The sequence below is a fragment of the Spea bombifrons genome, chromosome 3, assembly GCF_027358695.1.
Source record: "Spea bombifrons isolate aSpeBom1 chromosome 3, aSpeBom1.2.pri, whole genome shotgun sequence".
NCBI lineage: Eukaryota > Metazoa > Chordata > Amphibia > Anura > Pelobatidae > Spea > Spea bombifrons.
Genome location: NC_071089.1, coordinates 103,625,629 through 103,641,625, shown reverse-complemented (window position 1 = coordinate 103,641,625; position 15,997 = coordinate 103,625,629). Strand labels below are relative to the sequence as shown.

The window sequence follows — 15,997 nt, the reverse complement described above, 5'->3', positions numbered from 1 at the left end:
CTCTAGTCCCCCTGTACTGACCCAAAGGGCCACCCACCAACCACAATCTGGCCCCATCCGCATAATCAACCAACCATTCACCCCAACCAAAGTTTTATGAGAAATAGTTTTTAATTACTGTTGGGGTAAATGCCATGTATATATATATTTGTAAGTAATATGTGCTTAAGTTTATGTATGTATGTATGATAGCTGCAAGCCACTTAGGGGGGAAGTCAATAAAGTCACAGAATGGGGCCTTGGGCAGAACATGGATAACAGGAAAGACAGCTGTAAGAAGATATCACACCTACATGCTATTTAGGCAAGGAAGGAAATGCATCACCTGGAGATAGGCTTGGGAAACACAGCAAGTCAATAACATCACACGGTGGGGTCTGGGGAACACATGAATGAAGTAGCGTCCAGTTTCGGTACCTCATACAAATAAGACAAGAGACACTTCTTTATTTCAAAACTTTATTAATCGTCAGATATGGAATTTATTTGTCCGTGGTGCGGACTACAAATAACTACAGCACCGCGACACTCAACCTTTATTAATGTTTTACAAAGTGTCAATGATTATTTACACAACACATTTTGACACAGTATATCAATATTTATCGTCAAAATGAAAGCAAACTTATAACCAATTGTAACTAATTAATAACCAATTAATAACCAAATTAATAACCAAATAAGTAACCTGCTGGTATGGGCGTATCCACCTGTATCCCTGCTGGAACTGCCGGCGTCCCCTAGCGTGGCAGTCACACGACCATACGATTCACAGGGGCGAATGCCCCTGGAGTGTCCTGCACTTACACCTCTGTGCACCACAAGTAACCATACCTAGATGGTTAACTCCTGCACCGTACCAGCGTAAAAACCTGAGTATGGGAAGGAAAATGCACTTTAAAATAATTGCCACTAGAGTGCAAGACCCTCAGGGAGGGTAATTACCCCCTCCCATCTGACCCTGCACGTGCCACTAATACACACTTAGCAGTTGATATTAGATAGATGGGATGTTTGTGATTGGTATGAATGATTGTCATCTGGATATATATATATAAATAACTTAATCTGCCTTAAAAAAGTTTTTTTCCTAGATAAAGTGTATGCTGTTGTCGCCTAAATATAATTATAGCATAACAATGGAAATTGGACCAACCTCTCACAGCGCACAATGTGTCTTGACCTCTGGATTTAACAAATTAAATAAGGAACAACTCAAGCTTTAGCTCTTTTGTGCCATTACAGATGACTGTCATTGTGGCAGGATCCGACTGATATGTTGATGGAAATTTTCCTCTGTAATGGCACAAGAGAACGTAAGAGGCTACTGAGCGGACATGCACCATGGGACAGGCTATGAAGCAGCTGTCCTCTGTGAGTTTATCTCACGCTTATTTTGTATGGCATTTCCCCCCTTGAGGACCTCTTGAAGCCCACATCAAGTGAAAAAGATAAGTCCAAACATGCTCTCTTGTGCCTAGAGCTATACCAACTGGACCTTACTGATGAGGCCGATGAAACGTATGGCTGGGGTTGTTGGTTTCCTCATGTAGAGGAAATGTACCCCTTTTTGGTTCTGGACTACCCTTGCATCGGGCTTGTGATTCAAAATCAGTGTACTGTGAGTGTAATATATTTGGGTCTATGTGTGTTAGAATTTTTAGAACTTTTTGTGGGCCTGGAAATACTGACAGAAAAGTATCAATTTATTGCAAGCTATATTAAAAGCCCAGCAAGCTAAGCCTTTCCAATGTCCCCAATTCATTGATCCAGATGAAAACCTAACTGTACGTAACTGTACTAATAATGTATGTAAGGCTCTTTATAGATTTATACAGGTGCAACTGGGAACTACCAGCTAATACATTGCCTTATAATTCATAAAATAACTTGCAAGATCCTCCATCTCATGGACACTCATATCCCTTACAGTTAAAGTACAATGTGCTGTTGTGTTTGTAGTAAAAATTTCATAATAGGACAATCATTAACGGGTATTGATCTCTGCCAGAGAGGTTGAGGGACGGTTAAACACTCATATTCCTGTAAATTTGCAGGACTTGGGCAATAAAAAAAAAATAACTCCCAAATAAACATTTTAAAGCAGAACAATTAGGAAGACTATATATGACAAATGGTTACATGGCTCCAGATTATTTCCTATGCAAAAGGAACACTAAGGGTCATTTATTAACTTTAAATTAAGTACTTACATAATAATGAAATCTATTTATATATTATAATAAGTCAAACGTAATACACCCAATGAAACTAAAATTAAAGGTACACCCCAACCATTATATGCACTTTAATGCATATGACAGCTGTGTGGCCCTATTTAATATTCGTGGTGTGCCCCTGGCAAATGGATATGTTATAGGTAAGGGCTGTTTGGGGCAAATATTGCACAGGGAGGCTTTTTGAGGACAAAGATTGCACGGGGAGACTGTTTGGGGACAAAAATGGCACGTCCTCTGCATCAAATCTGGCTGCTGGCTGCTGGCCAGGTCCTGTGGATTAAATCTGGGTGCTGGGGCAAATTTTATGTGTGCAATCTGGGTACCAGGAGTGGCCTTTGGGGTTTGTGGCCTGTGATCTCTGCAATTTAGGGATTCCATGCATTATTTACTTGATCTATACCTTCAATGCTGAGTTTGCTTTAGATTTTTCAGTTAATCTATACCTGCAAGGTTGGGGTTGTGTTCTATTTATTTGCTTTGTACCTGAAATGCTATGTTTCATGTGTTATTTATTAATTTATTAATACCTGCAAATACAGGGATTGTATGTCTCATTCAGTTGATCTATACCTCAAATCCCGTGTTTCCATGTGTTGTTTATTTGATCCCTACCTGAACTACATGGGGGAGGAAAAGAGAGATGTGGTACAGTGGAGGGGACAAAGGGACTCAGGGGGTGATGACTGGGGAGGGGGCACCACGGAGGCCTGAATACCTAAAGCCGGCCCTGATCACGACTCGCACTCCATTTTTAGGCCACTCGTCGGACCCACACCAGTCATCCATATGAAATTATAACTGTGACAGTCTTCTCCTAGTCTGTAAAGTCAGTTACGCATTTACTTTGTTTTTTTTGGTGTTGGAGTGGAGGGGGTGATAGTATGCCAGGGAGTATGGGGTGGGGGGCTCAAGCAAATGCTTTCCCAGGGTCCAATAAATATTAAAGGCGGCCCTGGATTCAGTATAACCATACGCCTGTCACATGCATGTTTAAATTCCTCCGAAAATAATTACTCTCAAGTCCCTCTCTTCTGTTGTCACTGACAAAACAGCTTCCCCAATGCTTGGGATTTTTACAACCCAAGTGTATTATTGTACATTTAGCATCATTAAATTGCAACTAATATACGGTCAACATTCTTCTAATTTAAGTTGTTGTTGCAGAACTTTTATAATAAGAATGGTAAAAAGTACCGGCCCCAATACTGATCCTCGAGGTACCCCACTAATAACAAGACCTTCCTTTGAATATACATCATTAATTACTACCTTATTTCTCTTGTAACTCATCCATTGCCTTATTCATTCAGCCAACCTTATCCATTTTAAACAAAATCAAACAGCATTTTTTAACCAATAAAGAGTGTTGAATTCCTTACTGAAACCCAGATAGGTTATATCAACTGCTCCTCATTGGTCTATTATTTTATTTGCCCAGTGGAAAAAAAATGTTAGTTTGATCTCCCTGCAGTAAACCGGTGTTGCTTCTGATCTTGCAAACTACTTACATCCAGGTATTCCCTGCTACCTTTTTTGTGAACTATACAGTAAAGTCTTTGGGATCCTAATACAGTCTTTGTCGATGGATCATGAGCCCCGATGAAGCTGCGTTTTACCTGGAGACCCAGCACCCCACCTACCATACAGGTGCGTCATTAATGGTATCCAGAGAAGGCTTTAAATTGCATGAGAGTCTCAATGGGTTAACGTGCAGTGGAGTCCCACTGATTCAGCTCCTTGATAAGGAACATAACCATGTAAAATTAGATAGGACTCACCTAAATTGGGGTACTTGAGGGGTAAGCAATAAATGGCCATATAGTGTTACAGAATCCCAACTATTATGCCTCAGATCGGTGCTTTGAAATAGTAGTTACTGAGTGTGCACTGATCTCTGGCTCTGTTGTGTTTACATGTTGATCATTTCAGTAGCACCCTGGGATCTGATATTGATATTGCCTGATTTTGAGTTTGGATACCTCTTCAGATCCAGGTCATAGTTCCCATGTCTGGATTGTGCTTGTATTGTATCTATCAACAAACAACCAGCATATTACCAGGGGTAGAAATTCATTTAAATATTATTAAATAAATGAATGGGGCATATCTTTTTCTCCTGCAATTTAAGAGCTTATATCTTATAATTCATTAACAATCAATTCTTAATATTAACATTAAGAAAAACTCCAATATGAGGTATGTAATGCAGAGGTAAAATTCAGACACTCATATAGGTAAAACAATCACATGTAGTCAAGTAGCACGCTTAATAATGAATACTTCCAAAACAAAGCACACTTTGTTATCATACCTGGGTCACCAACCAAAAAATCTACAAATAATTGGCATTTGCAAAGACCCTCCAAGATAATTCCAATAAAAGAAAAGCATATGTTTTATATATTTTTTTTTTTAAATACAGTCCTGTATATTAATACTAAAAGTAAACATTATATACCATGTCACAATACAGGAAAGTCCGGCTCTGAATAAACTTTTCAGTTTGTTTTTTTCATCATATTTTATATTATATTATATTTTATCAGCAAAGCACATCACGGATGCAAATGTCTAATAAAGTTTTTAATATGTTTTATTTGTGTGCATTATTTCAGGCTTGCCATGATGATTGGAAAAGATAGGAAAGGGTGAACACTTGACGGCTGTAACCGGCACAGGGAACATTGCTGCTTCTTGCAATGTTTCGTTCTTATTGTGAAAGTTTATCTGATTATCACGGTTATCCTGTGGCCAAGTAGGGGGAAAAAATCCCACCATTTAAAGAAAGAGCCCTTTATCTGAGGTTGTTTTTCCCGTCAGTTCTGAAAAGGGGAAATCCCAAACTAGGTCAGTCGTGTGGTCAATAGGAGGAGCTGGAAAAGACAAACAAACCTTCTGCACAGTAAATGGAATGTAACCCAGTTTTAATGTAACTTCTACAATTAAGAAGTAAAACAATTCCACTCGTTGACAAAAGTCTAATAACATTTTTATAGAGACAAGGAATGCCACTGACATATTAAGCTGGGAGACCTGGCCACAACCTGAGGTCTATCACTGTGAGCCTACTTGAAGAACATGATGGGTTTGGGCAAGGAGATATGTGCTTAACCCATGAAACTTGCCACCAATGACCTAACAGAGTAAGTATGCACTGGGCTATGACATCATATTACAATGTGTTGTTTTCCTTAAGGTCTTACATTTTAAGGGCAAACTCTAAAGAAGTGATCAAAAGTTTGCATACCCTTGGAGAATTGGTGATAAATGTACCATTTTTAAAGAAGAGTAAGCAGACAAAGTACATTAATTGGATTAATGTGACTTATGGGATTCATATTTAATTGTAGGAGCGTACCTAGAGTATTTGGCACCCGGGGCGAATCCTGTATGTGGAACCCCCTCCACAAAAAAAAAACGGCAAGAATATTTATTTCACAAAGTTGTAAACTGTATGTCAACTGGAAAAAACAATCTGGAAAAAGAAATTATTAATTTATAAATAAATTAAATAAGTTTAAATAAGTAACATTTATTGATATAGTACAGCATTACTCCCATTACTATATACTGAGCCAGACATTGACGGCAGTGCAGCATAACCCCTATCACTAGAGGGTAAGCCAGACATTGACGTGGTAGGCCTCTGCCCCTAAAACAGCCTCCCCATGCCACCTCTGCCCCTAAAAAAGCCTGCCTATGCCACATCTGCCCCAAAACAGCCTGTCTGTGCCAACTCTGCCCCTGAAGAAGCCTGCCTGTGCCACATATGCCCCTCTAAATAGCCTGCCTGTCCCATTTCTGCTCCTAAACACTTACTTCATTTATTCATTCACTCGCCCGCACCTCCTTACTTCTCTCGCAGATCACTGGTCAAGGGGCCGGCCGATTATTACTGGGGCTTACTTATCTTTAACTGCTGACACCGAAGCCATTAGTCTCCCCAGGCCAAGATGCTCCAAGGTGTACCTTGCCCTGGTGCCCTGGCTTGCGTTTCCTCTCTGATATTCATCTGAACTGCTAGATTCTTCCAGTGCAGTCATGTTAGGGCAGACCTGGTATCTAACTGAAAATGGTGGCAGGAGTGCTTGAAATAAATGTATCCCTGCAGGCTGTGAATGGAGTTCAGAAATCCTGATCGGAGAAGGAGACGTAGCAGGCATATATACTGACCTATGGTGTTCGCATGACATCCAAATTCCTGCCCAGGCTAGCCATGGTTGGAAATCCAGCACTGATCCTTGGTGATCTCCTGGAGAAGGACATGCGCTGCTACGCAGTGCGTCTGCACAATGATGTCACGTCAAGGCACATGCTGTGGCTCCTCTGTGATATTCAGCCGAACTGCTAGATTCTTCCGGTGCAGTCATGTTAGGGCAGACCTGGTATCTAACATAAATTGGAGTGCTTGCAATAAATGTATCCCTGCTGTTGTGTAGGCTGCACTGATAGACAATTGAATTATTCTAAATGCTTCTGTCTTTTTCAATCGATGGAGATGCCAATGAATTCATTAGCATCCCTTTGCCATTGTCAACACGATGAGTTTGTCAGTTAATGGTTAAGGTGTGGAAATTTGGAAAAAAAACACCTTGAGAATTACTTTGTACTTGTACTTGTAAGATAAGAACGGACATGGAATCATAGAAATGGAATTCCATAGAACATGGAATCTGACAGCAGAGGAGAACCGCTCAGCACATCTAGTCCGCTCCTTTGTTGCTCGCAGTAAAGACTAAACCTTAATCATTTCTTGCTTATCCCATGAATGTTTCAATTCCCTTATTGTATTAACCTGCTGGGACACAGGCTACATTCATACAAAGAATCTGTACTTTCTAGCCAGAAATATTTGTGATGTCTTACTGGAACTGCACTGATGTAAACAATCTCTGGCACTGGAGGCTCATGCAAGGTCTTCTAAAACAGAGCAGGTACAGTCGAGGAAGCTGGGTACACTGATGGCAGATGTTAGCTGAGGCAGGTACCAGACCCAATGGCGGAGATCAGAGATCATCCTACAGCTGGCTCACAAAGCAGCAGTGTGCAGGGTCTGTGTCAATAAAGCAGCACTTTCTAGGACTGAACTTTTGGATATGATGTCATACCCTAGTGCTCAGCTTAACTACATCTATTATTATATTATTATACTTTATTTATAAAGCGCCTACAGATTCCGCAGAGCTGTACAGAGATGAAAATGTTACAGATAACGACACAAGTACAATACAGCAATTGACATACAGATACAGGAGGAATGAAGGGCCCTGTTCCCGCAGGAACTTACAATCTAGGTGGATAAGGGGGTGAGAAACAGGAGGGGAGGACTGCGTGGTAGTGAATGATGTAGGGTGGGTTAAGGGCTGTAAGTGGGTGAGAGAGAAGTTTTGATGTTTATGTCAGTGGGAGGCGTCCATGAAGAGAAAAGTTTTTTTAAGGAGCATTTGAAGGAGGGGAGAGTTGGTGAGAGTCGGACAACACAGGGAAGAGAGTTAATAGATATATTCCAGTGGCATACATACTGAAAATAATTGAAAAACTAAAATGACATCTATACATTCGCTAGTAGTAGTTTAGATGAAGTTCAGCCTTTGTTGAAATGTGTTCCCCTTTATTTCCTTTACAAATGGAAGGTTGGTATTCCTTTAATAGAATAATAGATTTGGTAATTCATGCTTTATACAGCATATTGTATGTGGGTATTTATTTAATAACTTAAGGTACATTGCTTAAGGTATATTGATTTTCTGTATTATAAGCTATACGTTCTTATTTACATGAAGGAAATAAATTTACATAAAAAAAGGGAAACTACTTGACCATAAGATTTATTTGTTTTACATTTAAAGGTTTTACATTTAAAGGTATTACCATCATGCATGGATGGGGTTCTGTAACGGATTACTATATCTAGACAATGAAGAAAAAGTGAATTATGCTCTATAGCACTTGTCTGGTCATGTCAAAGAGTTCCATCATCGGATTTTGGATTTGCGAGGAGATTGTAGAACGCTTATTCCATTGTTCCTTTATCTACACTATTCCATTAAAACATTTGGACATGGTGTAACAATATCCTTTGAGGCTGTGGTTATACAGTAGCATTCAAACTAGATAACAAATTAAGGATTATGCCTTTTATCTGGACCTAATAATCCAATATAGGGTTACCTGCTGTGTGGCACCAGTACGTGCTCTTGAATTCTGCTATGGAAGAGCCTGGGGTACAAGCTCTGCCAATGCCGCTACCAAGCCGCTCTAGCGTTCTCATCCCAAACAATAATATGCAGGAGACATGTTGTACATGATAAGGTTTAAGAAAGTAAGTTTATTTCTCCTACAATAAGAAGTAAAGGGTAAGGAGTGATACGTGGTGGCAGAGGGAGTGTCTCATTTTCTGAAATGTAACAAGATCAACCCTTTGGAAATGTATTTTGTAGCTACAGGTTTCAAGAGTGGAAACTGAATGGCCGTCTGCAGGCAAGGCTTGTGTATCCCACAGGCTGCAGTCACAGGAGCAGAGATACTCTGCGCAGGTAGATCCTTGCATCGGCGTGTATGGAAATGAGTGTGTGTGTTATATTTATTTGGGGGATATGTGTGTATATCTACATGTGGGAGTGCATTCGGCGCCTGCTTATCTGTATTTATCTGTGAGCATGTACCTGTGCAACATGAGAACTTTAGCTTACAATAGCTGGGGTGGTAAAGAATAGCCCCAGCTGCCCCAGTCTACAATTCGCATGGTGTTCTGGCAGTAGTGGCTGACTGTAAATAATGGGAGATGCAATTAACAAAAAATTAGGTTGGAGTATAGGCCACCATAACCCAGGTCTACAATCAACTACAATTCCCAAGAACTCCAGCTAGCAATACGGCCGGCTGAATATTATTGTAGATGCAGTCAACAAAAGTTAGTGTTTGTACTGTAGACTTAGTGTAGACCTCCCCAAAGCCAATGGCTTGCTCAGCATCATTGGGGTTGCAGTAAAAAAAAGGTTAATGTTGTGTAGTGTAGGTCTGTGATGCATAGCAAACATTCTGAGGTGTTACGGAAAAGAGGGTAGTAAAAAGGACATAATGGCTTTAGACCAAAATAGGACACTTGGTAGTTTTGCAGCAGTTGTGGCTAATATTTGGTACTCAAAGTGCTGTTATATAGAGAAATGGACGGCTGAGAATCTCGAGATGTGTACTCCACAGCAGCTGAAGTACCACTCCATAATGATATAAAAGCTTCCCTTTGGCACTCCAATTGTTGAGTACTCACTTTGACTGGCTGAGAGCCATGGAAAATGTAGCGTTGACCGCTGGAGTATTCACTAACTCTAGCTTCAATACATGTTTGAAATAAACTACCTTGTGTCTGCAGCTTGCAAACTGTGTCTCTGCAGAGGGGGGGTACTCTGTGACTGTGAAGGAGAAGCTGCCAGAGTGAAGGGGGGGGCAGCTAGATGAAGAGGAAGACAATATACTAAACCACTCTCACAGGGGGTGTGCAGAATTAAATAAAAGCTTTTTTGCTGCTCTCCTCTGGCTATGAGGTGTTTTCTGCTCTCTAAACCTAGTTAACCTACTTTAAACAGCCTACTGTTTCTCCCGCCCTTGCTGCTGCTCCAGCAGGCTTTGAATTTCCAGGGGGCAATATGGAGAACTTTGTGTCGATCTTGCGGGTGGGCACGGCAGCCGGCTTCTTTAGGATACTGGTTTAGGGTATTAGGGCAGAAGGTTGTATGCTTGGAATAGGAGGGTTTAAATTTAGAGTAGCTTCATGTCTGTAACATTGTATAGATGCCAATACATTGTTGACTGATGTTACATTTACCAGCATGTAGTTATCTAACCTACTCGTATGCAGAGGCTGCAATAGAACAGCCTTGAGTCCTGTATTTGCTCAGGCTTTGTTTAAACAGCAGGTCGCTGGTTGGGTTCCTGGGTAGGGGTCTGAGTTGGACGTGTATTCTCAGGTGTGTGGGAAAAAAGTGATCAACCTGAACTTCAGAGTGACCTCAACTCTTTCAACTTGACCTAAAAGTGAAGTTAACAATATTGTAATTTGTAGGGGGAAAAAAGTAATGCTTTACCTACATCCTTGGCTTCTTTTTTGGTTTAGCTCTTGTGAGAAATCAGATATTTTTTAATGAAATTGAAATTTGACCCGCTCTGTAATCATGTATTGCAACAAAAGTAAATAACCTTTGTTCTATATATCAGAGACAAAAACATTTTGAACTATTCTGGTATTTGAGTTATAATCAAATTATTTGTTCTTGTTTGAGAAATGGTCCCGTTTATTTATTCTTCAATTGGCTGACATGGTTTAGGAAATCTGCCAGTTGATTCAATTGTAATTGTTAAAGGTCTATAAAGAGTTGCCCAGCAACATAGTCATTGTCATAAGACTGAGCTCCTTCTAATCCCTTCCTCTAACTCTATTCCCTTTTCTGACCATTTTATCACTGCCGACGGTACCACAAGTCCACTGCCTCGGAGTGACCCTAGACTCAAACCTATCCTTTATCCCTCACATTCAATCACTCTCTAAATCCTGCCACAACCAACTACGCAAAATTTGCAAAATTCGTCCAGCACCGCAAAACAACTAATCCACTCCCTCGTAATCTCCCGTCTAGACTACTGCAACAACCTACTTACCGGCCTCCCTCTCTCCCGGCTATCCCCCCTCCAGTCCTCAATGCCTCTGCCAGACTAATCTATCTCACCGACTCTGCATCTGCCGCACCTCTCTGCGAGTCCCTCCACTGGCTCCCCATCCATAGCAGAATTCAATTCAAAATACTAACTCTATGCTACAAAGCTCTCACTAACGCCGCTCCCTTCTACCTATCCTCCCTCATCAGCAAATATACTCCAGCCTGCCCTCTAAGATCCAACAATGACCTGCTCCTCGCATCTTCACTCATCACCTCCTCCCACGCCCGCCTACAGGACTTCTCTTGCGCAGCACCAACCCTCTGGAACTCTCTTCCCTGTGCTGTCCGACTCACCAACTCTCCCCTCCTTCACACGCTCCCTAAAAACCTTTATCTACAGGGAAGCCTACCACTGACATAAACATCAAAACTTCTCTCTCATCCACTTACAACCCTTAACCCACCCTACATTAACATCATTCACTACCAGGCAGTCCTCACCTCCTGTTTCTCACCCCTTATCCACCTAGAAGTTCCTGCGGGAACAGGGCCCGTCGTTCCTCTTGTATCTGTAAAATTTTCATCTTGTACAGCGCTGCGGATAAACAGCCATTAACCATTTTGTTATTATTATGCTTTATTTATAGAACATATGTTTCTATAATAATAATAATAGCATTGTTAATGGCTGTTTATCACAAATTACTGTAACCGTTAATGCAGGAACAAGCAGTCTCTATGCTCCCCAGTGGTGTGTGCAATAAACCCACTTGACTTCTATAGAGGCATTGAACTGAACATCATAAAGCCTTATATAAATGGGGTCCAACCGAATCTATGCCCCCCCCCCAATTAATCCCACTGATCCCATGTACGATCCACCAACACCCTTATACAATTCTTAGTTCCAAAACCCAAATCGTATGTTAACTGTAGCTTAATTTTATGTTTGTGCTGGTCGCCTTCTTTAAATATTTCCTTATCGTTTCTCGTTTGTGTTGTGCAACTTACGAAACAACCTGCATCAGAACTGTATCCAGATCTTCCACTATATGTACTTAAAAATAAGTATTTCTGGCGCAGTCCCAGTTTGTAGTTTTAGAATCATTGAGTAGTGTGAAGACTGAAGAGTACCCTGTTTACCATAAGGAAACTAGTCAGTTTTAAGTAGTTGGAACAGGTGAGTTTAAATTGCATTCTAGGTTTTACTGAAGTTAATTCTGTATTTTTAAGTGATTATATAGTCTTCGTTTGGAATAGTGCCATCTAGTGGGCGTGAATATATCGCACAATCCAGGACCAAGCTCCAGATATTTGGCTTGTCTTGGAGAAATGAAACCAACGTTTAGAGAACCCAGGTATCTATATTGGAGTTCCTCTTTTAATCATATCTACTAAGCATCACAGGCTGAAGCCCCAGATTTGAATGGCGGTATACTAGATTGCCCTCACCAGAAACAGCTTACTCCTAATACAATGACCCCTTAAAAGAGTAGTGGCCATTCATTGCATACCAGTTGTGATTTTGCCTAGGGTTTTACCTACAGGATAGGCGGCACTGCTGGGGGGAAATCAGATGAATAAATGAACGTGTATAAGAATGAAATAAGTACACAATGCACTGCATTCATTCAATACAAAGGACCTTGCTTATAAAGAGTTCTTCTGGGGCAGATTGCTTTTGGTCAATTACCATAAAAAACAAGCAATTCCTTCTTATTTAGTATTTTAACCTAATCTCTTTTACGTAAGGACTAGCATATGTTAAAGGCTTTTGCAATGGACTTTTAATAAAGACTACCCTCCATGGGCACGTTGAGGATTTTTTATCCATGGTCTTTTCCATGATGATTTAAGTCTTTATTGCAAGTGTTTCTGTAATTTACAAAAAAAGCCAAGACAAACTAAATGGTCATTAAAACTTTAATTAAATGAATTTTATATGACATGGCACAAGGATCGAAGCCGTTTGACACTTCACTGTTCTGCCCGTGTCAGGACTGATGCTGCATTATAGATAGAGAAAGCACGTTGCGAATGGCCATGAAACATGGTGGAACAAAATGATTAATAACTAGAGAATCAACAGTTAAGTTCTGGCAGCCTTTATAGTTTTTGGTGAGAAGAATGGTGATAACTGCAGAAAATTGATTATTTATAGCAGTTTCCCATATATCCTGGCTCCCAAGGGTAAAATAGCCACTTACTTTTAAGCAAAATTATCCCAAAACAAGCAAATGCAAAAAAAAGTATTAACTCATCTGGTTATGCAAAAAGCTGTGAGGGCATCTCCACCAAAGACACTGAAATGCCCCTTATGAAAAAAGCTCCATAATGCACCATTTCACTACAAAACATGCCTTCTCATACAGTAATGGAATACGCAATCCACAAAGCGGATACACCCCAACCCGTGCACGCCCCTCTGTAAGCACTGTATTTAAATGACATTTCACCCAAGAACAAAAGCACAACGCTACATTTTCCTAAAGTTCTCCTAGGGGATACACAGTTATCTCACAACTCAGATCAGCCACTAAAACTTTTCTGGATTTCTCTAGCTCTGCACCTATGATCCAGTTGATCTTTTCCCCGTGTTCAATACACATCTTGGGACTTAGCCTCTGAACAATGTCTGTAGCTTGGTGAGCAGAATGCCTTGTCTTGGAGTGAGATGCACCAGACTTTCTATGATGACGGTGCTTTGTAGGCGTCTGATTCTGTTGCTTTGTGCTTTCTCTGTCAATATCCCAGAGACAAACTCTGCCATCATTACCACCCGACAGTAAAATACTCTCACTTGATTCCTGATCTAGAAATGAAACTTGAGACACACCCTGAGTATGGCCTTTAAAGCATAATTCCTCCTCAAACTGAGTCCCAGTTACGCGGAAAACTCGGATGTTTCCATCCTCTGCTCCACAGCAAAAGACGTTCCCGCAGGCAGCCACCGACAAAGAATGGGCCAGCGGTGGATTGAAGAGTTGTCCTTGGGCATTCTGGTTTTCCCCACCTTCTTCATCACGAGCCAACTGCTGGAGATCCGTGATCCACAAAGGCCGCGCTTTCTGCACACTCCAGTGCATAACCTACAGGATAAAGCACAAAACTGAATCATCCGCGCAAACCTGGAGCTCAGGAGCGACGATGTCAGAGATCCAAAAGCAGAAATCGAGGGTGCTGGCAAAAAAATGGAAAAACAGCCCCATAGCGCGAACAATAAAGGACAGTCTCTAACAGACACCAAACGGGCAATTTCTTATGTTACAAAAACAAAATGATTCCCAATCTACAGATATAAATATAGCCATATCTGAGTTCCATCGTATCCAAGGCAACAAGGGACTTTATAAAAACCTCAAGGCTCTATAAAAGCTCACCCGCTGTCTTAGAGTCAACAAAGCTTATGTTATACAGATCAGCCAGACATTTCTGCCCTTTTCATGCAGTGATTGGGCTTGGCAGTCTATATATAATCTCTGGAAAAATGTATTTCGTTTTAATGTATTTCTACTGTATACACTAATATTTCTTAACGCTCTACTGTCACCTTAGCAATGAGACCCATCCAATTAGAAGCCTACTGGACAGTCTATTCAGTCTATATAAGTCTATTCATTCCACGTCTGTACGATGTTTGTGTAATATTATAAACATGCTTTTCCTCTATTTCTATAGCACATAGCAGTATCATAGTAGAGGAGCGCGTTACTACAGCACACTGTATCCAAGGATTTGGCTGCAGGCTGGATCACGACCCAGCGTCACGATAGAGACGAACATGCGCTGCCAATGCTCGAAGGCATATAACCAGTGCTGCCGACTTACAGATCTCGCAGAATCATGGCGAGTGACACAAGCTCGGTGAGCAAATGATCATACAATATAAAAGCTACACCCCCAACATATTTTTGAGAATATAAACGAGGCTAAAGGACAAAACAGGAATCAACACGAGATACAAACACACCTGCATGTCTAGTCCGCACGTCAGAAGATTCTGAGGCCTGTGAGGTCGAAAAACAACCGACGAGCAGATATTTGTGTGTCTCTGGAGCGTCCTACTGACTTTCTTAGTCTCCAGATCCAGCACTTTTACCGTCCCAGAATCATCAGCGGCCGCCAGGAGGCTATCTTTTTCATTGACGGAAATGCAGTTTATTTCTTCTTTGTTAACCCTGAAGTCCTCGACGGGTTCTTTAAATGCCCTTGTGTCCAGCACACTCAGCGTCTCCCCGTGGGACACGTAGCATCTACTGGAGCACAGCGGGGAGAACGCAATACCAGTGACATCTTCTTCATTGAGCTGCAGCTTTCCGATGGGGCGTCCCTCCTCGCTCCACAGAGTTAGCGCTCCACCCTCCGTCCCGGAGGCAACGATTCTGTCTTTGCTTACAGCTAAACTCAACACTGAGTTTGAAAGACCGCAAGCCCACTTCGCTGCCATCGTTACTTGTCACTGGCCTGCAAAAGAAATATTGTATTGAAAAAAACATCACATTAATTGGGTCAAGTATAGCACACGTGCACTCCAGATTGTTTCTGGGTTGAAAAACTTCAAAAACACTTTTTTTATCCCTGTACAATCGTTATTATTAGCTGTAATAACCCATTCAGGGAGAATCTTTCCATACCATTACAAGACACTGCAGCCACTTTAATGCATATGATAGCTGGGTGGTCCCTTTACATTTTCATGGCGTCCCCCTTGCATATGAGGGGATTCTGCCCCCTGCATTTACACTGATCCCTTGCCAGCCCCCCAGATATTTTCTGTGCACACTGCTGTCAGAGTGTTCAGATCACCTGTGCGCAAGCACATAAAATACCCCCATTTATTTCAGTGGGACGCCTTCCAGGCTGCCAATCAGTGGTAAGAATTGTCATATCACGTTTTGTTTTTTTGCTTGTAAAGAATTCATATGAATATAAAACAAATTATTGTCGAGAGAAAATTCTGCCTTCAGGCAGCCAATCAGCAAGAACATGCGCCCCTTGAAATTAATGGGGACTCATTCTGCGCATGTGCACCCCAAGTATACCATGTACTCCTGCATTGAAGATGGGGGGATTCTGTAGAGATGTAAAGGGACAGTAAGTGAA

The 15,997-nt window shown here is 41.2% G+C and overlaps 1 protein-coding gene across 1 annotated transcript; it reads right to left on the bottom strand.

The window, feature by feature from the left end:
* Window positions 1–12,799: 12,799 nt before the first annotated feature.
* On the bottom strand, window positions 12,800–15,352 carry WDR53 (WD repeat domain 53). The gene is made up of 2 exons (XM_053459401.1): window positions 14,865–15,352; window positions 12,800–13,983 (listed from the first exon to the last, which is right to left on the bottom strand). Exons 1-2 carry the CDS (start codon window positions 15,339–15,341, stop codon window positions 13,381–13,383), a joined length of 1,080 nt encoding a protein of 359 aa, XP_053315376.1. The 5' UTR covers window positions 15,342–15,352; the 3' UTR covers window positions 12,800–13,380.
* Between the last annotated feature and the right edge of the window lie 645 nt (window positions 15,353–15,997).